Source organism: Pseudorca crassidens, chromosome 9 (assembly GCF_039906515.1).
Source record: "Pseudorca crassidens isolate mPseCra1 chromosome 9, mPseCra1.hap1, whole genome shotgun sequence".
Classification (NCBI taxonomy): domain Eukaryota; kingdom Metazoa; phylum Chordata; class Mammalia; order Artiodactyla; family Delphinidae; genus Pseudorca; species Pseudorca crassidens.
The window spans coordinates 47032247-47058286 of NC_090304.1; the positions used below are offsets into that span (position 1 = coordinate 47032247).

The 26040-nt window shown below is 37.0% G+C and overlaps 1 protein-coding gene across 9 annotated transcripts in view; it reads left to right on the plus strand.

Annotated features, from left to right (window-relative positions):
* The window catches only part of STK33 (serine/threonine kinase 33), a 181986-nt gene that overhangs the window by 143341 nt on the left and 12605 nt on the right, over positions 1 to 26040 (plus strand). For 8 of the 9 annotated variants that reach the window (XM_067750002.1, XM_067750008.1, XM_067750006.1 and 5 more), the window contains one exon: positions 21025 to 21219. The exons of the other annotated variant lie outside the window; for it this stretch is intronic. In XM_067750002.1, coding sequence (XP_067606103.1) covers positions 21025 to 21219 — 195 coding nt within the window. The remainder of the gene's footprint in view (positions 1 to 21024; positions 21220 to 26040) is intronic. 9 annotated transcript variants of the gene reach the window in all.

Consider the following 26040-nt stretch of genomic DNA (forward strand, 5'->3'; position numbering starts at 1 on the left):
TAGACTCATAGAAGACATGTAGGGAAGTAGTGGGAAATTAAGCTGTAAAGGCAGATTAGGGCTATTTTGCTCTAGACCTTGGCCTACATAGAGAAGACTTTGTATTTGACTTGTTTGACGATGGATTGCTACTGAAAGGCACTGGAGTACCAGATCATAGCTGAACTTATGTGAGTTTTGTTTTCTGCTTTGTCCCTTCAACCCTTGTGGAGTGATTTGAGTGGACTTGGATGGGGTCTGTGGGCTATTCTGAGGGGGGAGCTCCTCTTCTAATGCAGTATCCTGGCTGAAATAGTGTGAAGCCAGAAGGGCCCTAGGAATAAATTTGAGGGATCCTTATGCACAGATCATGGCTGAAGGGCAGAAACAGGATCTTAATGGGGAGATAGAACAGGATAGGCATTGGAGCAGGTTGGGAACAAGTAGCAAGTGTCTAAGATTCTTCACAGGTCAACTCTATCAGTTAGTGGGTTGGTGGATGTATTGCTGGCCAGGGCAGACAGAACTTCAGGAAGAATAATCTGGCAACAGTATGTGTGATATGGTTTGCAGAGTGGCAAGTAAAGTTGGAGAACTGAAATAGGACTCAGGTGAGATAATAAAGATTGGAACGAGGGCAGTGAGAATGGAACAGAGGAGAGGAGAGAAATAGACATTAGAAAGACAATCAACACAATTTTTCAACTAAGAAGAAATGTTAGATGAAAGAGTAGAAGGAATAAAAACTTTTTCAGGTGACTAGGAAAATGGGGTAAGACAAAAGTATAGAAGACTTACTGGTTTTGTAGATTGGAAGAAGAATGAGGTGCTTTTTGGAACAGTATATTCAAACGTCTGTGCTTGAATAATTTCAGAAAGACTGAAAAGTAACGAATCTCTTCAGATATTGTTAGGTTGAGCTTAAAAGTTTTTCATCATAAATGTAAATAATTACAAGGGATATAATTTCCTATATATTGTAAATGTTGGTAATTAAAAATAAATCTAACTTTTTTTACATATATAACACCTCCATCTCATCCAATTTAAAAAATTTATGAGCAAATTATCCTTTAACAAAAACTTTAGAGTTCTGTCTCCTCAAGCACCACCAGGTCCTCCGCTTTGGGACTCGAAGGGCCAGCGTCCTTGCAACAGGAGTTCAGTCTCCATAGGACTTGCTGGGATTTGGGCTTCAGGACAACCTGGGGCTACATCCATGTGGACAGGACCGGGGTTTGCTCAGGATCCTCCCAGGGAGGCACAGCCAGGAATTGAAGTATTTAGAAATGCAGTTGAGAGATAGGTTCAAGATGGCAGAATAGAAGGATGTGCGCTCACTCCCTCTTGCGAGAGCATCAAAATCACAACTAACTGCTGAACAATTTTCAACAGGAAGGCACTGGAACTCACCAAAAAAGATACCCCACATACAAAGACAAAAGAAAAACCACAATAAGACAGTAAGAGGGGCGCAATCACAATAAAATCAAATCACAAACTGGAGAACACTTATACCACAGAAGGCCACCCACTGGAGTGAAGGTTCTGAGCCCCACCTCAGGCTTCCCAACCTGGAGGTCTGGCAACGGGAGGAGGAATTCATAGAGAATCAGACTCTGAAGGCTAGTGGGATTTGATTGCAGGACTTTTCCCTGGGGGAAACAGAGACTCCACTCTTGGAGGACACACACAAAGTAGTGTGCTCATCAGGACCCAGGGGAAGGAGCAGTGACCCCATAGGAGACTGAACCAGACCTACCTGCTAGTGTTGGAGGGTCTCCTGCAGAGGCAGGGTGTGGCTGTGGCTCACCATGAGGACAAGGACACTGGAAGCAGAAGTTCTGGGAAGTACTCCTTGGTGTGAGCCATCCCAGAGGCCGCCATTTGCCCCACCAAAGAGCCTGTAGCCTCCAGTGCTGGATTGCCTCAGGCCAAACAACCAACAGGGAGGGAACTCAGCCCCACCCATCAGCAGACAAGCGGATTAAAGTTTTACTGAGCTCTGCCCACCAGAGCAACAGCCAGCTCTACCCACCACCAGTCCCTCCCATCAGGAAGCTTGCTCAAGCCTCTTAGATAGCCTCATCCACCATAGGGCAGACAGCAGAAGCAAGAAGAACTACAATCCTGCAGCCCGTAGAACAAAAACCACATTCACAGAAACACAGACAAGATGAAAAGGCAGAGGGCTATGTAACAGATGAAGGAACAAGATAAAACCCCAGAAAAACAACTAAATGAAGTGGAGATAGGCAACCTTTCAGAAAAGGAATTCAGAATAATGATAGTGAAGATGATCCAGGACCTCCTAAAAAGAATGGAGGCAAAGATCAAGAAGATGCAAGAAATGTTTAACAAAGAACTAGAAGAATTAAAGAACAAACAAACAGAGATGACCAATACAAGAACTGAAATGAAAAATACACTAGAAGGGGGCTTCCCTGGTGGCGCAGTGGTTCAGAATCTGCCTGCTAATGCAGGGGACACGGGTTCGAGCCCTGGTCTGGGAGGATCCCACATGCCACGGAGCAACTAGGCCCATGAGCCACAACTACTGAGCCTGTGCATCTGGAGCCTGTGCTCCACAACAAGAGAGGCCGCGATAGTGAGAGGCCCGCGCACCATGATGAAGAGTGGCCCCCGCTTGCCACAACTAGAGAAAGCCCTCGCACAGAAACGAAGACCCAACGCAGCAAAAATAAATTAATTAATTAATAAAACAAAGGACTAGTCTTAAAAAAAAATATATACTAGAAGGAATCAATAGCAGAATAACTGAGGCAGAAGAATGGATAAGTGACCTGGAAGACAGAATGGTGGAATTCACTGCTGCAGAACAGAATAAAGAAAAAAGAATGAAAAGAAATGAAGACAGCCTAAGAGACCTCAGGGACAACATTAAATGCAACAACATTCGCATTATAGGGGTCCCAGAAGGAGAAGAGAGAGAGAAAGGACCCAAGAAAATATTTGAAGAGATTATAGTCGAAAACTTCCCTAACAGGGGAAAGCAAATGGGCACCCAAGTCCAGGAAGCATAGAGAGTCCCAGGCAGGATAAACCCAAGGAGAAACATGCTGAGACACATAGTAATCAAATTGACAAAAATTAAAGACAAAGAAAAATTATTGAAAGCAGCAAGGGAAAAATGACAAATAATATACAAGGGAACTCCCATAAGGTTAACAGCTGATTTCTCAGCAGAAACTCTACAAGCCAGAAGGGAGAGGCACGATATATTTAAAGTGGTGAAAGAGAAGAACCTACAACCAAGATTACTCTACCTGGCATGGATCTCATTCAGATTCGACAGAGAAATCAAAAGCTTTACAGACAAGCAAAAGGTAAGAGAATTCAGCACCACCAAACCAGCTCTACAACAAATGCTAGAGGAACTTCCCTCAGTGGGAAACACAAGAAAAGGGCCAACAAAAACAAACCCATAACAATTAAGAAAATGGTAACAGGAACATACATATGGATAATTACCTTAAACATGAATGAATTTAATGCTCCAACTAAAAACCACAGGCTCGCTAAATGGATACAAAAACAAGACCCATATATATGCTGTCTACAAGAGACCCACTTCAGACCTAGGGACACATGCAGACTGAATGTGAGGGGATGGAAAAAGATATTCCAGGAAAATGGAAATCAAAAGAAAGCTGGAGTAGCAATACTCATATCAGGTAAAATAGACTTTAAAATAAAGAATGTTACAAGAGAAAAGGAAGGACACTACATAATGATCAAGGGATCAATCCAAGAAGAAGATATAACAATTATAAATATATATGCACCCAACATAGGAGCACCTCTATACATAAGGCAACTGCTAACAGGTATAAAAGAGGAAATCGACAGTAACACAGTAATAGCGGGGGACTTTGACACCTCACATACACCAATGGACAGATCATCGAAACAGAAAATTAATAAGTAAATACTAGCTTTAAATGACACAATAGACCAGATAGATTTAATTGATATTTATAGGACATTGCATCCAGAAATGGAAGATTACACTTTCTTCTCAAGTGCACATGGAACATCCTCCAGGTTAGATCACATCTTGGGTTACAAATCAAGCCTCAGTAAATTTAAGAAAATTGAAATCATATCAAGCATCTTTTCTGACCACAACGCTATGAGATTAGAAATCAGTTACAGGGAAAAAAATGTAAAAAATACAAACACATGGAGGCTAAACAATGCGTTACTAAATAACCAAGAGATCACTGAAGAAATCAGAGGAAATCAAAAAATACCTAGAGACAAATGACAACAAAAACACGATCCAAAACCTATGGTGTGCAGCAAAAGCAGTTCTAAGAGGGAAGTTTATAGCAATACAAGCCTACCTCAAGAAACAACAAAAATCTCAAATAAACAATCTAACCTTACACCTCAAGGAACTAGAGAAAGAAGAACAAACAAAACCCAAAGTTAGCAGAAGGAAAGAAATCATAAAGATCAGAGCAGAAATAAATGAAATAGAAACAAAGAACACAATAGCAAAGATCAATAAAACTAAAAGCTGGTTCTTTGAGAAGATAAACAAAATTGATAAACCATTAGCCAGACTCATCAAGAAAAGGAGGGAGAGGACTCACATCAATAAAATTAGAAGTGAAAAAGGAGAGGTTACAACAGACACCACAGAAATGCAAAGCATCCCAAGAGACTACTACAAGCAACTCTATGCCAATAAAATGGACAACCTGGAAGAAATGGACAAATTCTTAGAAAGGTATAACCTTCCAAGACTGAACCGGGAAGAAATAGAAAATATGGACAGACCAATCACAAGTAATGAAATTGAAACTGTGATTTAAAATCTTCCAGCAAGCAAAGTACGGGATCAGATGGCTTCACAGGTGAATTCTATCAAACATTTAGAGAAGAGCTAACACCCATCCTTCTCAAACTCTTCCAAAAAATTGCAGAGGAAGGAACACTCCCAAACTCATTCTATGAGGTCACCATTACCCTGATACCAAAACCAGACAAAGATACTGTGAAAAAAGGAAATTACAGACCAATATCAGTGATGAATATAGATGCAAAAATCCTCAACAAAATACTAGCAAACAGTATCCAACAACACATTAAAAGGATCATACACCATGATCAAGTGAGATTTATCCCAGGGATGCAAGGATTCTTCAATATACGCATATCAATCAATGTGATACACCATATTAACAAATTGAAGGAGAAAAACCATACTTGATCATCTCAACAGATGCAGAAAAAGCTTTTGACAAAATTCAACACCGATTTATGATAAAAAATCTCCAGAAAGTGGGCGTAGAGGGAACCTACCTCAACGTAATAAAGGCCATATACGACAAATCCACAGCAAACATCATTCTCAATGGTGAAAAACTGAAAGCATTTCCTCTAAGATCAGGAACAAGGCAAGGATGTCCACTCTCGCCACTATTATTCAACAGAGTTTTCAAAGTCCTAACCACAGCAATCAGAGAATAACAAGAAATAAAAGGAATACAAATTGGAAAAGAAGAAGTAAAACTGTCACTGTTTGCAGATGACATGATACTATACATAGAGAATCCTAAAGATGTCACCAGAAAACTACTAGAGCTAATCAATGAATTTGGTAAAGTTGCAGGATACAGAATTAATGCACAGAAATACCTTGCATTCCTATATACTAATGATGAAAAATCTGAAAGAGAAATTAAGGAAACACTCCCATTTACCATTGCAACAAAAAGAATAAAATACCTAGGAATTAACCTACCTAGGGAGACAAAGGACCTGTATGCAGAAAACTATAAGACACTGATGAAAGAAATTAAAGACGATACAAACAGATGGAGAGATATACCATGTTCTTGGATTGGAAGAATCAATATTGTGAAAATGACTGTACTACCCAAAGCAATCTACAGATTCAGTGCAATCCCTATCAAATTACCAATGGCATTTTTTACAGAACTAGGACAAAAAAGTCTTAAAATTTGTATGGAGACACAAAAGACCCCAAAGAGCCAAAGCAGTCTTGAGAAAGAAAAATGGAGCTGGAGGAATCAGGATCCCGGACTTCAGACTATACTACAAAGCTACGGTAATCAAGACAGTATCATACTGGCACAAAAACAGAAATATACATCAGTGGAACAGGATTGAAAGCCCAGAGATAAACCCACACACATATGATCACCTTATCTTTGATAAAGGAGGCAGGAATATACAATGGAGAAAAGACAGCCTCTTTAATAAGTGGTGCTGGGAAAACTGGACAGCTACATGTAAAGGAATGAAATTAGAACACTCCCTAACACCATACACAAAAATAAGCTCAAAATGGATTGAAGACCTAAATGTAAGGCCAGACACTATAAAACTCTTAGAGGAAAACATAGGCAGAACACTCCATGACATAAATCACAGCAAGATCCTTTTTGACCTACCTCCTAGAGAAATGGAAATAAAAACAAAAATAAACAAATGGGTCCTAATGAAGCTTAAAAGCTTTTGCACAGTAAAGGAAACCATAAACAAGACGAAAAGACAACCCTCAGAATGGGAGAAAATATTTGCAAATGAAGCAACTGACAAAGGATTAATCTCAAAAATTTATAAGCAGCTCATGCAGCTCAATATCAAAAAAACAAACAATCCAATCAAAAAATGGGCAGTAGACCTAAATAGACATTTCTCCAAAGAAGACATACAGATGGCCAGGAAGCACATGAAAAGATGCTCAACATCACTAATTATTAGAGAAATGCAAATCAAAACTACGATGAGATATCACCAATTAGAATGGCCATCATTAGAAAATCTGCAAACAGCAAATACTGGAGAGGGTGTGGAGAAAAGGGAACCCTCTTGCACCGTTGGTGGGAATGTAAATTGATACAGCCTCTATGGAGAACAGTATGGAGGTTCCTTAAAAAACTAAAAATAGAATTACCATATGACCCAGCAATCCCACTACTGGGCATATACACAGAGAAAACCATAGTTCAAAAAGACACATGCACCCCAGTGTTCATTGCAGCACTGTTTACAATAGCCAGGTCATGGAAGCAACCTAAATGCCCATTGACAGATGAATGGATAAAGAAGATGTGGCACATATATGCAATGGAATATTACTCAGCCATAAAAAGGAGCGAAATTGGGTCATTTGTAGAGATGTGGATGGGTCTCGAGACTGTCATACAGAGTGAAGTAAGTCAGAAAGAGAAAAACAAATATCGTATATTAACGCGTATATGTGGAACCTAGAAAAATGGTACAGATGAACCAGTTTGCGGTGCAGAAATAGAGACACAGACATAGAGAACAAACATATGGACACCAAGGGGGGAAAGTGGCGGGGAGGGGGTGGTGTGATGAATTGGGAGATTGGAATTGACATATATACACTCATAAGTATAAAATGGATAACCAATAAGAACCTGCTGTATAAAAAAATAAATAAAATTTAAAAATTTTTTTTAAAAAAGAAACTTTAGATTATCCATTCTTTTCTTTGAATTTGTTTTTGTATTGCATTTCTTCCACCGCATTTATCCCAATGTAATATATATTTTTGCATGAAAGACTTTTTACTAATCACCCTATCATTTGTTTCATTTTGCAAAAAACAGCTCAAATATATATTTATATTTTTGTTTTTATTTCTCGTGACCCTAGGGCTCTAAATTTTTAAAAATTATTTAAGAGTGACTTTAATTATTTGTTTATAATTGATCAAGGGAATGTAATTATAATTGTTAATAATTATCAAACATAAGTCAAATTGTATTGGAAAAATATCTGTTTAGTGGATGGATAGGGCTACATTTCCCCCCAAATAGCCATCCATCCATGATTGAATGTTACTTAATGTTAGAGAGAGACAGTGTTCAGCATCAGTTGTATTATTGTTTTCAGTTTCCATAGATGTAAGCACTGAGAACCTTATAAACAAGTAGAAGGAATTTTGATGTAGCAGTGTCACTCATTTCTTTAAATCTGTTTGGGTTATATGTCAAAAACCACCTAGTGAAAGGCCAGCTGGAGGAGGCTCTGGTTCCTGACAAGGTACTGAATTAGCACAAACTTCTGCATGTTCTCTGAAGATTAAACCTAGAGTAACTTTAGAGAGAAACCTCATGATACCAGGATTCAGAGAATAGTGTGCAAAACCCCTGGGAAGATAAGGGGATATTCTGAGCTGGCATGTATGAGTGAGGTTACAGCCAGGGAAGGAAGTAAAATAGGAAGACAAAAACAACCCAAGTTCCCCTTTGCCTCGGGACGCTGATGCCTGTCCTCTCACAGGAGTAGAAAGTAAAATCAGAGCAGCACTGAGGCCCTGCATGAGTGAGAAGCTAAGGAAAATGGGTGCGAATTGGATTTAGGCATTGACTTACCTGTTGGCCTCCACACCCTAGAACAGGTGGGTTATACTTTTAGAAGTGCCTCCTCCTTGGGTTGTTCCTCCTTGGAGGAGAAGTTTGATAAGGTTGAAACCCTGAACTGAGGAGTTGCTTTGTGGGGGCAGATCTTTGGTGCCTAGGGATTTTGAGCTCCTGGGGCTGAAGGCCTGGTTCTGGTCTGTCCTCCTGAGGAGCCAGTACTCCCTGTGGAGTATGAGCTAACAGGCCACATTTCACACACCATTAAGAGAGTTTAGAATAGGCAGTTCAAGAATTTAGAAGTCAACAAAATGAACATGCTACAAGAGATAAGGGAAGATGTTAATAATATGAAGCAAGAAATGATAAAGCAAAACCAGGTAGAACCATTTAGGTATAATAGTTAAAATAGAGATACAGTTATATAGGATAAGTAGTGAAATGGGTGCAGCTGAAGAATGAATTAAAAAAACTGGATGATCAGATTATGGGACTTTAATAGAACTTTATAGAAGGGAACAGGTGAAGATAAACAAATTGAAAAAATAAAAAAAAGCTATAAGGAATTGAAAGTAAAAGTTACAAAATCCATATAATAGGAGTCTCAGGAAAAAAAGTAAAAAGAGGGAGAAGGAAATCTTTTAAAAAATAATAGAGATAATTCGTCAGAATTAAAGAAAGAAGAAAGACTTCAGCTCTAAATAGATGATAGACTACCAAATAGGAGAGAGAAGGAAAAACTGACAAAATAGACATAATGAGATTTAAGAACATCAAAAACAAAGAGGAAATTCTAAATGTTCCCAGAGAGAAAGAGCAATATCATATAAAAAAGAACAAGAGTCACATTGACATCTTACTTTTCAGCAGCAACATTGGATGCAAGTGTAAATGGAGTAATAATTCTAAATGTGTTACAGGGAAAACAACTTTAAACTTAGAATTTTATATCCATCCAAATTGTCATTCAAGTGAAAGGGAATGATAAAAATATTTTCAAATATACAAGGCCTCAGGTTTGCCACACAAGTCCTAGATTTAAAACACTTGATAGAAGTAATTAAATAGGAGGTCAAAGAAATCCAGTAGATACTGCAAGAGCCATGTGTACCGAGAGTCTTCAGATACCTTAGTAAAGTGTGTTGGTGTCCAAAAAAAGAGAAAAAGACCAAAGGAGAAGAGGAGAAAGTATATTCATAATAACCCAGACTTAAAATGTGAGATAATATACACATGACAAGTGTTGAGAACGGAGAGAGAACATAGGTACACAAGAGGGGGCTAAAATGTAAGATGTAGACAATGGATTTTCAAAGTAATAAAGGATTAACAAAGATACAAAGAGTGAGACAGTTGTAGTAACAAACTTAAATGATAGAAACAGTTTCAAATAAGTTAATGGGTTAAAAATACCTGTTAAGGGACTTCCCTGGTGGTGCAGTGGTAAAGAATCCACCTTCAAATGCAGGGGATGTGGGTTTGATCACTGGTTGGGGGACTAAAATCCCACATGCTGCAGGGCATCTAAACCCACGTCCCGCAACTACTGAGCCCACGTGCCACAACTAGAGAGAGAAAACCTGCGCACCACAACTAGAGAGAAGCCCACGTGCCACAACAAAAGATCCCGCATGCCGCCACTAAGATCCAACACAGCCAAAAATAATAAATAAATAAATAAATAAAAATAAATAAACATGAAAAAATAATATTTTTAAAAAAGAAATACCTGTTAAAAGACATAAGGTCAGGTTGACTTTTTAAAAATGTAGCTAAGTGCTATTTACAAGAAGCACATTTGAAGCATAAGGACACAAATATTGAAAGAAAAAGAATGGAAAAGAACATACCAGGCAAACACTAACCAAAAAAAGCCTGAGTAACTGAATTAATATCAATTAAATATACCTTGCCACAAACAAATCATCGTTAGAGATAATGAAGGTCACTTTATAATGATAAAAGTTCAATCCAAACAAAATATATAAGTTTAAACATGTATGCAACTAATAAGATAACCTCAAAAATATACATCAAAAATGACAAAATTACGTGGAGAAATTGGAAAATTCACCATCATAGTGGGAGATTTTAATGCACTTCTCTCAATTATTGATACGTAAAGCAAATGAAAACAGAAACAAGGGTATTTTAACAACACAGGTAACAAGCTTATTTTAGTGGACATGTATACAATTCTGCATCCATCAATTAGAGAATATACATTTTTCTTAACCACATGTGGAAGGAACATTTACCAAAATTGAACTGGCCAGGAAGAAAGCAAGTCTCAATAACTTTCACACAGATTATGTTATCTAACAATACACAATTAAGTTAAAAGTCAGTGCCAATAAGATTAAATATCTGTATATATTTGGAAATTAAATCACATGCTTCTAGATAAGTCATGGGTTAAAGAATAAATACTAATGAGAACAAATTTTTAATTTGTAGAACTGAATGGTAATAAAAATACAACGTATCAAAACCTGTGAGATGCAGTAAAGGTGTGTTTCAGCAGAAACTTCACCTGGAGTATTCACGTTAAAAAAGAAGACAAGGGCTTCCCTAGTGGCGCAGTGGTTGAGAGTCCGCCTGCTGATGCAGGGGACACGGGTTTGTGCCCGGGTCTGGGAAGATCCCACATGCCACGTAGCGGCTGGGCCCGTGAGCCATGGCCGCTGAGCCTGCACGTCCGGAGCCTGTGCTCCGCAACGGGAGAGGCCACGACAAGTGAGAGGCCCGCGTACCGCAAAAAAAGAAAAAGAAAAGAAAGAAAAGAAGAAAGGCTAAAAAAGGAACTACATATCCAACTTAAAATCTCAGGGAAAAAATCCCAACAGAATATACCCAAATAAAGTAGTAGGAAAAATAAAACAAAGTAAGAGTGAAAATAAATTAAATGGAAAGGAAAGGTAGAAAAGAGAAGATCAATGAGACCAACATTTGATTCTTTGAAAAGACCAACAAATAGATAAATCTTTGGCAAAAATAAGAAAGAAATAGAGAAGACAAAAATAGTATTAATAGGAAAAAGGGAATACAGGCACAGATAAAGCAGAAATTAAAAGGATAAATATTAAAAAGGTAAGGGGAAAACTTAGGAAAAATGGACAAAATTTCTTTTCATAAAAAATATTTTCCTCAAAAAATACAGCTTCATAAAATTGTCTCAAGAATAAATAGAAGGGACTTCCCTGGTGGGCCAGTGGTTAAGACTTTGCCTTGCAATGCAGGGGGTGCAGGTTCAATCCTGGTTGGGGAGCTAAGATCCCACATGCCTCACGGCCAAAAAACCAAAACATGAAAGAGAAGCAATATTGTAACAAATTCAATAAAGACTTTAGAAAATGGTCCACCCCCCCAAAAAAAAACTAAAAAAAAAAAAGAATAAATAGAAAACTTGAATTGTCCTATATAATTACTAAGGAAATTGAAGCAGTAGTTTAAAATCTTCCACCAGGAAAACACCAAGCCTAGATGATTTTACAGATTAGTTCTACCAAACTTTTATGTCAAATTTATAACTCTCCTCCTGTGCCCCCAAAGAGAGAATTTTCCTGATTTATTTTGAGTCTAGTATTAATTCTGTATACTCTAGTATAACAAAATTAGACCATTGTAAACCAAACCTATGAAAAAGGAAAATGATCCATATTACTTATTAATATAGATGTAAAACCTTAAACAGCATGTTAGCAAGTTGGATCCAACTGTGTTTATAAAAAAGGTCGTGATCTAGTTGGATTTTCCCTAAAAATACAATGATGGTTTAATTTTGGAAAAAAATCTGTAAATATAAATTCACACATTAATATATTAAAGGAGAAAAAGCATATGATAATTTAATGGAAACACTTGTAATAAGACTCAGTATACATTCATAATTTAATTAGGAATAGAAGAAAACTTCCTTAACCTGATAAAAGTTTACAGCAAATATCGTTTTAAATGGGAAACGTGAGAAACATTTCTTTAAAATAAGAAGCTAGTCAAGGAAATCGGCTTTCAATAGTTTTTCCCAACATTGTTGATCTTAGTCAACTTAAGACAAGGAAAATAAAGTCATGAGAATTGGAAAACAGAAAGAAAACTCTTATTATTTGCAGTAATATACAAATTATTAGACAAATTATTAAACTATTTGAAATAATAGAAGAGCTGAGTAAGGTAGCTGGATTTAAGGTTGATACTCATCGATATATAAGTGTATCAAATCAACACATTGTCCACTTTAAACTTACACAATGTTATATATCAATTATATCTCAGTAAACCTGGAAAAAAGAGATTGACATTGTATTTCTTTTCACTAGCAAGCAACAATATAAAATGTAAAAAAATGAAGATGTAAAATAATATTCAAGAATATATCATTTCTAGAAATAAATTCAAGATAAGATTTGGGGAAAATTATGAAACTTTATTGGAAAACATTGAAGAAAAGTGTAAAGGTATACCATAATCATAGGTCAGGAGACTTAATATCATAAAAACTGATTTCCTCATGTTGATGTACATACATGATGCAAATCCAATCAAAATTCCACGAACTTTCCTGACCCTAAAATTTGTATCGAAGCTTAAAGGGTGGAAAATAGCCCAAACATTTCTGAATGTTTTGCTCTACCAGATATTAAGACTTATGAAGCTGTATTAGCATAGTGTGATCATTTGCAGTAATAAGCAAATTGACCAGTAGAATAAAATAGAAGGTGCAGAAACATATCCATGCATATCTGGAACTTTTATGACAGTGGTAGTATGGCAGATCAGTGGAAAAAGGAGAGACTATTCAATAACTGGAGCTGGAATAAATGGTTGTCCATATGAAAAAAAGAGCGAGATTGGGTTCCTATCTCACACTGCAGACAAAAGTCAACTGCAAATCAATCAAGGACTTAAATAATAAAATTTATATTTAACTTTTAGTAGAAAATATAGGTGAAAATCTTTTGGACCTTGGACTGTGTAGAAAAGGATTTTATAAGCAAGATACCAAAGGCACTAACATAAAAGAAATGGTGAATAAACTTGACTTAATATGAATCTTCAGAACTTCTGTTCATAAAACAACACTTTAGGGATAGGTTATAAACTAGGAGAAGGCTTTTGTAACCCAAAAAACCAAAAAAGGGTTAATATCATGAAATCTCAATAATTCTTACAAATCAATGAAAAGTGGACAAACAACCTAGTAGAAAATGTACAAAGAGACAGGGCCAGGCATTTTTTAAAATTAATTTTTATTGGAGTATAGTTGCTTTAGGGCCAGGCATTTTTACAGAAGAGGACCCACATTTGGCTGATGAACACGTGACAAGATGTTCAGTCGCATTAGCGATTGGGGAAATACAAACCAAGACCTCAGTGAGATAAACCAAAAATTAAGAAGTCTGGGGCTTCCCTGGTGGCTCAGTGGTTGAGAGTCCGCCTGCCGGTGCAGGGGACACGGGTTCATGCCGCAGTCCGGGAAGATCCCACATGCCGTGGAGCGGCTAGGCCCATGAGCCATGGCCGCTGAGCCTGCGCGTCTGGAGCCTGTGCTCCGCGACGGGAGAGGCCACAACAGTGAGAAGCCCGCGTACCGCAAAAAAGAAGTCTGGCAGTAGCCGGTGTTGGAATAGATGTGGGTAAATAGTATCTTTTTTAAAAATTAATTTTTACTGGAGTATAGTTGATTTACAGTGTTGCGTGAGTTTTGCTGTACAGCAAAGTGAATGAGTTTTACATATACATATATCCACTCTTTTTTAGATTCTATTCCAATATAGGTCATTACAGAGTGTTGAGCAGAGTTCCCTGTGCTATATAGTAGGTCCTTATTAGTTATCTATTTTATATATAGTAGTGTGTACTGTCAATCGCAGTCTCCCAATTTATCCCTCCCCCCCCCATTTCCCCCTTGGTAACCATGAGTTTGTTTTCTATATCTGTGACTCTGTTTCTGTCTTGTAAATAAGTTCATTTGTACCATTTTTTAAGATTCCACATATAAGCGTTATCATATGATATTTGTCTTTCTCTGTCTGACTGACTTCACTCAGTATGACAATCTCTAGGTCCATCCATGTTGCTACAAATGGCACAATTTCATTCTATTTTATGGCTGAGTAATATTCCATCCTATATACGTACCACATCTTCTTTATCCATTCCTCCGCTGATGGACATTTATGTTGCTTCCAGGTCTTGGCTATTGTAAATTGTGCTGCAATGAACATTGAGGTGCATGTACTTTTTGAATTATGGTTTTCTCCAGATATGTGCCCAGGAGTTGGATTGCTGGATCATATGGTAGTTCTATTTTTAGTTTTTTAAGGAACCTCCATACCATTCTCCACAGTGGCCGTACCAGTTTATATTCCCACCAACAGTGTAGGAGGGTTCCGTTTTCTCCACACCCCCTCAAGCGTTATTGTTTGTAGATTTTTTGATGATGGCCATTCTGACCAGTGTGAGGTGATATCTCATTATAGTTTTGATTTGTATTTCTCTAATAATTAGTGATGTTGAGCATCTTTTCATGTGACTCTTGGCAGTCTGTATGACTCACCAGCAATGTGTAAGAGTTCTAGTTTTGCTCCCCATCCTCTCCAGTTTCTGCTTTATAACAAAGTGAATCAGTTATACATATACATATGTTCCCATATCTCTTCCCTCTTGCGTCTCCCTCTCCCACCCTCCCTATCCCACCCCTCCAGGTGGTCACAAAGCACCGAGCTGATCTCCCTGTGCTATGCGGCTGCTTCCCACTAGCTATCTACCTTACGTTTGGTAGTGTATATATGTCCATTCCTCTCTCTCGCTTTGTCACAGCTCACCCTTCCCCCTCCCCATATCCTCAAGTCCAGTTTTAATCTGCGTTTCCTGAATGACAAATGAAATTGGTCACTTTTACTTTACTTATCCTTATTGACCTTCTGGATATCTTCTTCTGTGTAATGTCTGTTCAAGTCTTTCCTCCATTCTTCTATTAGTTTTTTTTTTATTTATTGATTTGTAGAAGTTTGTTGTATATTCTAGATGTGAGCCTTTTGTCTCTCACACACACACACACAAATAATATATGTACAATAACAAGCATTGTAAGAAGCTGACTTAAGAAAAGAACATGGAAAGAATTACTGCAGATCCTTGCTCAAGCAGGTGACTTTTGAAAAAGAGTAGGTCATTGGAAATTGAGGGTCTTGAAATTGACTCCCTGCAAACCATCCCTGCCCATACAGCCCTTAGGAAGTCTTCGTTCTTGGTGTACAGCGAGGTGTACACATAACCATTTGAAGAATGTTGGTTTGGAATATATTTTGTTTTTATTTTTCCAGCTTTATTGAGACATAATTTGACATATAACATTGTATAAATTTAAGATGTGTAACATAGTGATTTAATATATGTGTATATTGTGAAATGATTACCACAATAAATTTAGTTACTATATCCATCACCTCACATAGTTTAAATTTTTTTTCTTGTGGTGGGAAAAACTCTTTGAGCAGTTTTCAAATATACATTACAGTATTGAAGGCTCAGCAGCACCTCTACCTAGAAATTCTTAGCAGACAATGGAAATGCACTTCTGGAATAAGGGTAAATTACTAAATTTCTCAGTTTGTTTCCTCTTAAAGAATGAGAATATCAACACCAATTTTCTCTATTCTCATTATTTGCTATACTTGTGAAAACTAAATCACTGAGATGCCTTTGTTAGGAAAAATTTTAAAGTGGTACAGAGTTGCTTACTTCAGCAGCCCTTACTACCTTTCTATGCTGCTGCCTTGGCCTCACTGAGACCCATGAGAGCATGTTTGGTGATCTTACTGGGTGCTATCAGTCCTTTGTGAGTATCTGCAACTTACATTATTTCTTTTCCTACATAGTTTATATTAATTTTTAGTCATATAATAGTTGCCATTACCCTTAGTAAATGATTTAAATGGTAAACAAGGCAGGAAAAATAACTTTCTCCCTCTATTCCCTCATTCCCAATTACTAAAGATAACCATTGTTAAGTCTCTTATGTATTCTTTCAAATACATTCTGAACATTTTTATTATTCACTTTTCACAAATGGGTTTATATTATGCAAACTATTCTTTTTCATCTAATGTATTTTGGGAAGATACACTTATTTTTTTGAAAAACAGTATTGTATCCAAAACTATGGATACACTATTATTTTGCCCCTATGAATATGGAATATTTAAATTGTTTCAGGTCTTTTCTGTTACAAACAATGGTGCCACAAATGTTCTTGTAAGTATATGTTTACATACTGTGTCAGCATATCTATAAAATATATTCTTAAAAGTTGAATTACTGGTTTGGAGAATGTGCATTACATATTTTGATAGTTTATTGCCGATTTATCCTCCCATAAAAAGCAAGTAAATGAGAGAGCCTGTTTCCCCATACCCTCACCAACACAGTTTTATCAAACTTAAATTTATGTCCATCTATTAGGTGAAAATTGCCAACTCATTGTTTTTGATTTGGATTTTATTAATTTTGTGAAGTTGAGCGTCCTTTTATATCTTTTTTATAAAGATATAAAAAATTTTTCTAATTAAAAAAATTTATTCCTCGGAACATTACAAAATAAAGAGTTCTAGCTACTTACGAAAAGTAGAAAATGATGACCGTAAGTTAAAGACCCAGAATGTTTCCTTTTCGCTTTGCTGATTTTATGTTTTATACTATCTTACCCCAACTCATACATATCATTCATTCGTTCATTAAAAAATACTTGTAAAAGACTTATTGTTTACAGAATACTGATAGGCACTGTCCTTGAAAAGGCAAATTTTGTTAGATGAGGATGTATGTTTGGGTTCCTATTTGCAGGACCTGTCTACTAAGATTAAATCCAAATCTTAGTATTTGACCAATGCTTCTCCTCTGTGAGTGTTCGTTTTTCCAGTTTTTCAAAATGAAGTCGTCTCAAACTGTTAGTTAAACAAGTGGAAATTTATTAACAAAAAGGTTTGTTTTCTACTTATGATAGCCTCAGATTATCAGCCTATTACTGCTGCCTTCTTGCCATTTGCTGCTTCATGGTTGATGAGTTCAGGGTGTGACCCCTCTTAACACAGCCAGTAAAGGGAGTTCAGAGGTTACTGTTCTGGTGGTGAGGTGTCTCCACAATCTCCAGTGTCTGCCCTAACAATTCCACCCATTTTTCTTTGGTTGGTTCATGTGTAATTTCTCTTGAGCCTAGAAGGCTCATGACACACAGCTCTGGGCAACTTATTCATTGGTCAGTCCAAGTATCTGATGCAATTCTTCCTCCAACTGTTAGCAGGCAAGAAGGGGCTAGTCTGGTAAGTTACTGGCTGGACTTCAGACAAGAGGGAAAGTCTGGAATCTATACCAACATTTGTGCCCTGTTTGATATCACAAGGGAATATAGGAAGCAAATAGTTAAAAATTTATAAATGGTATAGTGTTTTTGATGGGATAATGACCCTATTCTAGATCTTTTGCTCTTCTCCCCAGTCTCTTTGCAATAAGAAATAGAGTCATTTGTAGCGTGTCAGTCACCATGCTTTTGTGTGTATATATTGATATATGTGAACCAAGCACTTGAAAGCTGTCTAGAAATGCAGATTCAAGATAGTACAGGTAATCCTTGCTTTGCACAGGAGTGCAGAACCATAAAAATAGTGCAGACTGAAGCTGTGCAAAATGATTTTAATAATCAATGGGAAAAATTGTGATTTTTCCATGCCCTTTAAAATTTTTTGTTAAACATTAAAAACTCCCTAACTGTTGGTTCTAAATACAGAGAGAGAATGAAATAAAAGTAAAGCTAAATTTTTGGTGCTGTAATTTAATATTGAGAGAAATATTGAGAGTTAAAGTATCTTATTTTGGGGTTAAAAACTTATCAAGATTAGTTGAAACAGTGCTTGCCTTCTTCTTATCATACAGAGGGGAGCATCTTTTTTATGCCTTGGTGAATTGTCATACTGTTTTACAAGTTTGGATCAACTTGTAACATTGTATCCTTTGTCTTTTCAATGTCTTGAATATCTCTGAAAATTCTTTAAATGTCAAGTTTTTTTGTGGGTGTCATTTTCTCTGAAGCATCTTCATCTTTCCTCATTTATGTTGATAAGTTTGCCTTCACTAAGTTCCTTTGGTTGCGCATCTAGATTCTCACAGTGGCAGTGGCAGCATTCCCATGGTCAGCTATTTCTTCTGTTATTCCATTTACATTTGATTCAAATTTTACTCCCAGTATTATCACTTTTAATTTCTTTGTTGCAGTTTCATTTTTGTTGGCAAATTCCCTGCAAGACAAGGAGGCAGCACAACTGCACACATTGCTGTCTGTGTGTGAACTGAATAGCAGGTGCACAGTGTCCAATCACCAACAGACTGTGAAAGAAGTGATGTGATTGGTCACTGATTGTGATGCAGATCTGTAATTTACCTGGTGATCGTGGATTGAAGAGCTAGCAGTGAAGTTTGAACTTTATGCAATTATAGTTAATGTACCATGGTGACTGAAATTTGAACTGTGTTGCTGAGGGACTGATATTATTTAAGTCATGATGAGTAAAATTCATGCATATCAGGACTGTGCAAAGCAAAGACTGCCTACATAAATTGGCTATCACATGGTACTGATTGCATATGATTTGTGTAGTAATTACAACTTTGTTGGGTATGCTGATTATATAGCGGGCTCACTCTTTATAAAGCTTTTTGGAGGTGACTTACAGAGTGTAAATATTTAATCTTCTGTCTATATCAGGACAGGCTAGATTATGCTGTGGTAACAGGTGACCCCCAGATCTCAGTGCTGTTTATGCCTTCCATTGCACATTGGCTGGGAGGAGGGGAGCAAGCTCTGTTTTACTTTGTCTTCACTCAGGGACCCAGGCTGATGGAGGCTCCATCTCTGTGCTTCTATAGTTACTAAGGCAGAAATTGAGAACATGTAAATTACATGCTCTTTCTTCAAGTTTCTACCCAGAAGTGATACACACTATTTCAAATCACATTTTACTGGTCAAAACAAGTCATATCATCATGTTCCAAAAGAGGTGGAGAAGCAAAATTCTACCATGTGCCTAGAAGAAATGACTCTAGATCCAAAGAGTTAACTTGTAGAGAGTTTATCAGGGAAGAGCAATTGAGGACCGGGATTACAGACATAGATGTCAGATTGTCTCTGTTTTCTAATGAAAGAATTAAGTTGAGGCAAAGTTGTGTGTACTAGTATTCCAGGAGCCTGGACACTGTGGGTTAGTGTTCAAGGTCATGATGAAGCCAGGAGGTTATAATAGAGGCTAGATGAATCACTGGGGTCAAGTAGGGCTGTTGACAGAGCCCTGAAGATCAGAACTCATTCAGATGAGAGCTGTGAGACTATCTGCCGTTCTAAACAATTTCAACTCCTTTTTGCTCTCTGAGACTTCATCTGTGCTTCATTTAAGTTGACAACATCTTTGGAAGTTCTGGGATACTTGACGGAGATGACTGTCAACTTGAGCCTTGACGGAAATGTAGGCTACGGGTTGGCAGAAGGCATAGTAAAGGCATTCTGGGAGTAAATGGGTAGAGGCTGCAGAAGTGCAACAAAAAGTAGGATGCTATAAAAGTAGTGAGAATATAGACCTTCTTAAAACAGGATGACGTAGAAGAACGACAGGGAACGGATAGCATAACGATCCTCATTTAATTATTACTATTCCATGCTTAATATTTGTCTGTGTCTTTAACCACGAATATATTGAACTCTACAAATCCTCAACAGTGTACTCAGATGGCTGCCCTTAAGATGCCTGGCCTCGTACTATTCTGTATCACTGTTGCTTAATGCTTCAATCCACCCACATATCAAATTAACTTAGATCACTCCATAGTTGTTCCCACACCTAAACGTCCTGTTTTAATCTAAATGTGATCCAAACTTCTTGTCCAAACTTTCTCTACTAGTCTGAGTTAGGAGCAAAACTATTTAAGGCATACCTAGTCTAGCAGGAGGCATTTAAGAATGCATTCATGCATTTCTTGGCATTAAATGGAATATTATATTTGAGAAAAATATAGTTAATATAAAATGGTCAATTTTAGTATGGTATAGCCACATCTGGGGTTAAAACAGTGCACGGAATCCATTATAATCAAATGACCACATTATATCGAAATCTTCCAGTCAACCAAGAGCTTTCAAGTCAAACATCTATATTCTTGGACACGGCACCGGACTAGTCAACTGAATTTAGATTTTTTACCTAAACATTTTGATGTTATATAGGCTTACCCAGTAGACTTTGGGCAACTTCTTTCATTCTTTCAGCTTCCCTATTGATTTTCTAGGAACGGCACTGTAAGGGGGTCTTTGGATTCCAGGAACTTGCCCTATGTAGTGGTTCTTTCACACAAGCATGCTGCACTATTCTTTTAAACCAGAATATTCTCCCATCCCTAAATTTTGGCATATTGTAAAAGTATTAGTGAAGAGGTCTGAGACGTGCCAGTACAAGGAGTATGCTCAAAAGGGCATCCAAAGTTTTGCTATTTATTCAGCATTATAATTTTTCCATGTGACTTACTGAATTTGTGAGACTATATTACTAAAATATGTAAGAGTCTTCCGTTTTCTAAACTGTTTATAACACCAAAAATTCATTGTTAACATTAGGGCAATATAATTTCTTCGGCGAGACCAACCAATGTGCTAGAAATGATGAAAGAATGGAAAAATAACCCAGGAAGTGATGAGGAAAGTACAACAGATCAAAAGAACAACTGGTCCGGTCAAGAAAAGCTGAAAGGTTACCAACCCAGCAGAAGTATCCATGTCAGGAACTCTTCAGATGAAGAGGAAGGAAAACAGGTAGGAAGAACCAACAAAACAAGTAGGAAGAACCAATTGTTCCATTTCTCCAAACTGTAAAGTACCTTCACAACACTTGGAACATTCTTTTGCAACTCTTTTTTATTGTTGGTCTTTAATGGTTTGTAACAAAGGAGACCTGCATGATAAAGACAGTAAAGTTCTTTCCTCCCTTGAAACTATCATGATTTAGCAATGTGGCCTACATGCTTATTTTAGGATCCATGATTATATAGGGCAGGAGTCTGCAAATTTTTCCTGTAAAGGAACAGATAGTACATATTTTAGGCTTTGTGGGCCGTAATAGTCTTTGTCACAGCTTCTCAACTCTGATGTTATAGCATGAAAATAGGCATAGGCAACAAATGAATGAGCATGGCCATGTTCCAGTGAAACTTTATTTACAAAGACAGGTGGTGTGCCAGTTTTGCCTAATGAGTCACGATGAATAATTTTTGTATTTTACCAGGCTACACAATTTGGAATGGGTTTATGTATTACCTAGAAAAAGACTTACTAAATTATCCAGTTAGTCATTTCCAATTTTATGGTAGCTAAAACTGTTTGTATAGTTTTATTATTTTACCTTATTAGATCTGAATATAGTTTTATCATTTTTGGTGAATAAAATTTAGTAACATTTTGATTAATTCTAGATTGTGTTCTGCTAAATTGATATCCTGACAATTTACCCAAACCCTTTTTTTTCTTTCATTTCTGTGTTTGAGGAAAAATTGTCTGTATGTTTGTTCTCTTTCTTGTCTTGAGATCTAATCAGCATATTTTCGCTCTTCTTTAATGATTGAACATGCTGCCAGTGGGGGCTGTATTTACCTCCAGAGAGCCCAGACTTCTTGTGAGGAGTTGCTGCCTTTCTCCAAGGCCTAGAGACGGGCAAGTGGAGAAAGGAACTGAGAGGGTAAATCCTGACCCCCAGCCAGGAAGGTGCAGCGTGGCTGGCCCACTCCGTGCCATGCTAAGAATCCTGTCAGAAATTTGCAGAAAGAGACCCAGTAGAGTGATCTGGTTGATTTTTATTTACTCATTGGGAACTTCTTTGTCTACTTGATAGCAAATGTCTAGATAATAAGCTTGACATTTAATTATTCAGATATTTTGAAATAACCATATTTTTACCATAATATAAACATAGGTTTATTGACTCCCTTTCATCCTCTCTAGTCTGTTAACAACTCCTGCAGTGCTTAGCAGATGTGTGTATTTTATATTCTTGTTAAAAATATCCTAAAAACCCAATGTTTGCATTTCCTGTTAGCTGACTTGGCATTTTATACACACATATACATGTGCACACGCACACATACGTACACATACACACATATACATACACACATGTATATATACTCACACATGTATACACATACATTACACATATTACATACATGCATCTACTGTATACTCACATATATACAAACACAAATCCATACATACACATGCATATGCACATTGTCTTTTGTAGTCTTGGATTCTGTTTGGCACTGAATCTGACATAAAATATCCTTGTGAACCAAATGTTTGGTTGTCTTCCATCTCCTTTTTCATTGCTCTGTCACTTGTCTCCACCATCCTCCTCCTCTTTCCCCTGCAAGTCACAGAGTGATGGGACTTGCCATGCTGTTCTCAGCTACTTCCAATTAGGGAACAGAAGAATTGGAATTTGAGGTTCTTGTGGATGCTAGAACTATACTCAGTGGATTGAAAATTTAAGAATATAGATTTCTACTCATCAACAAGAAGAACTTTTCCACAATCAGAGCTCACCTGCAATAGCACAGGCTGGGCCGTGGATAATAAACCCTACCTTTCAATCATTGGAACCATTCATGCAGACTCTGGAAAGCTACTTGTTATAAATGCTGTGGCAGGAATTTCTCCAAGACGGGTAGGAGTTTGCCGTGGATGTCCTCTGAGGGACTTTCCTATGCTTAGGTTTTGGCTGTGATATCTTGGGAGGAATACCTTACCTTATTTGGGAATTTTTCTGAAAATTGTTACCCCTTAAAAGAAAGACTTCTCATCCATATTAAATTTTTCACTGATTTTTATGAATAAATATTACTTTGTTAATTATATTGAAGTTGAGTTTATGTTAAGAAATTACTTCTTTTATTTTTTTCAAATCTTCATTAACAGTAAATTGTAGAGTATAAGGCCTAACGTGATAACTGAAAATAGCGTAGGCCATTTAGTCTTGAGTCCACACAGGATTCATATAGTAACTAATATTCTTAAGGGTGAAATTTTAATTTTGTTAAAAATCATTCTATGAAGGTAGCTCAGTGGTTAAGAATCTGCCTGCCAATGCAGGGGACATGGGTTCAAGCCCTGGTCCAGGAAGATCCCACATGCCGCGGAGCAACTAAGCCCGTGTGCCACAACTACTGGGCCTGCGCTCTAGAGCCTGCAAGCCACAACTACTGAGCCCATGCTCCTAGAGCCCGTGCTCTGCAACAAGAGAAGCCACCGCAGTGAGAAGCCGACTCACCGCAATGAAGAGTAGCCCCCGCTCGCCGCAACTAGAGAAAGCCCAAGCACAGCAACAAGAACCCAACACATATAAAAATTAGTTTTTTAAAAAGAGAAAAAAATCACTCTATGAATATTGAAATATTTCTCATGGGAAAAATTTATTTGTTAAAATTAGATTATATGGATAATTTGATATGATAAATAATTTATACTTACGAAATTAAAGAGGTGTATATGACTCTTTTTCCATTAAAATATTTGAAATTTGGCTTTACTTTAAATGGAAATCTGCCAGCAGTTCCTGCTTTCCATTGTATCATTGTTCTCTCTTCTGAAGAATCTCATAAATCCATTTAGAGCTCCTGATTTTGTATTTCTCACAAGCCAGTGTCATCATATTTTTTAGATAAGTGGCAAAACACTTGAAAAACCAGCAGAGAAAGTGAGGAATTATTAAAAACCAAAACAGTTGAACTAAGCACCTTCCTCTTTCTCTGAGTAACTGTTCCTTAGTTCCAAATGCCCTGGGCATTATGGAAAAATACAGTGTGTATCTCCTCATTTTTCATGTTTGGACTAAGGTATCACACTTCACTTTTTCAAACTTATTTTTGACTAGTTGACATTTGTTAATGTCCTTTTTTTTTCTTTTCATTTTCAACCTTTAGTCTGTTTTAGGTAATTGCGTTTTTTGAAGATAGAAGTGTTCTCTCTTATATATCATGTTTTTTACAGGCTGAGTACATCTAGATAACGTTTTGTGTTATTGGTAACCCTCTGAATTCCCTACAATGGGTTCTTAATCTATTCTGTCAGACAGACCCTAGACTTAATTCCTACAGCAGCATTTACTCATCTTCAAATGAGACACTTAGCAGACCATTGCTTATTGCAGGAACATGCCTTTCGACGTTCGATTCTTAGTGATTTCCGATATGTAGTACGGTACTTTCATTGTTCATTAAGCTCAGAAGACAATTGAAGAGAAGTGAATGTCTGTAATTAAAATGCACCCCCCCATAACCATAGAGGGAGGGACTAGCAACTCTGGATGTGATAGAAGTGTATTTGCATTACAGAATTCTTGCTTCATAAAGGAAAAACTTCTTAGTTGTTAAATTGTTTATTGAACACAGTCTTGAATATACTTGTTTAGTGAAAATGGAAGATTTTTGTGATCATTTTTCTTGACTGAAAAAACATGGCCTTTACAGAATCATAGGAGATGGTATGTGTAGCAGATACTTTATCTAGTCTAGAAAGTAGAAAGGCAAGCTGGCTTAGAAGCTTTGAAAATTATTTTGATCAATGAAATGTATTCATTAGCAGTTCTGCAAAGTCAAGGAATATTTGAATTTAAATAAGATTGAAATTAAACAGTTGAACTATGTGGTATATTGACCTGTTGCTGTGAGGAAAAAGTCAAGTTTTCTTAGTATTTTAGTTGAGTAAGATAAAAATTTTCTTTTCTTAACATATTAAATCTTAGTTCCCCGAGCCCATGTGAATCATGTGAAAATTTGGTGGTGCTTCCATGTTTCTGGCACACTTTTACACTCCAATATTGAAGCATTGTAATCTAGCATATATGCTCAAGCATTCCATTTAAAATATCCTACTGGTTAAAAGCACAAGCTCCAGATCTAGGCTGCCTGGATTCAAATCCTGGCTTCACCACTTATAAGCTTTAGGACCTTGGGTAAGTGTCTAGGCCTCTGTTTCCTCATATCTAAAATGGGAAAAATAATGACATCAACCAAGGACTAAATGAAATCATGCATGTAACACTCTTGACATATAGTAAGCACTCATTAATGTTAGCTATTATTAATTTTATTATTATGTTGCTAAAGAACTTGCATAGGATATTGCTAAAATTCCACGTTCTTTCTTGTCTGCTTTAAGGCTCCTTTGGGCATAGGTGTGGGAATAAACTAATGAACAAACTAAGAAATATCATTTTCAAAAGTGGTAAGATGATGCTTCCAACCTCGTTTGCCCTCTGAGTTTGGTGAGATCCCTAGGGCACTGTGGTAGATTGGATTATTTTTCCCAATTATTTAAAACCTCTGTAAGGGATCTGTACATTCATACCCTTTGCCATGTGGTTTTTCTCCCTATTAGAGTAGATGTATATTTTCTCACCTCACTAATGTTGATCTTAGCTATATGACTGACTTTAGCAAATGAAATGTTAAGAGGTGTGATGTAAGCAGAGACCTTAAAATTGTTTGCATGATTTAGCTTGCTCTCTTGTATTTCTGCCACCTGACGTGAGAAGAACATGACTGCAGAAGCCACAGTTCCTGGAATTATGAAGATCTGTGAACA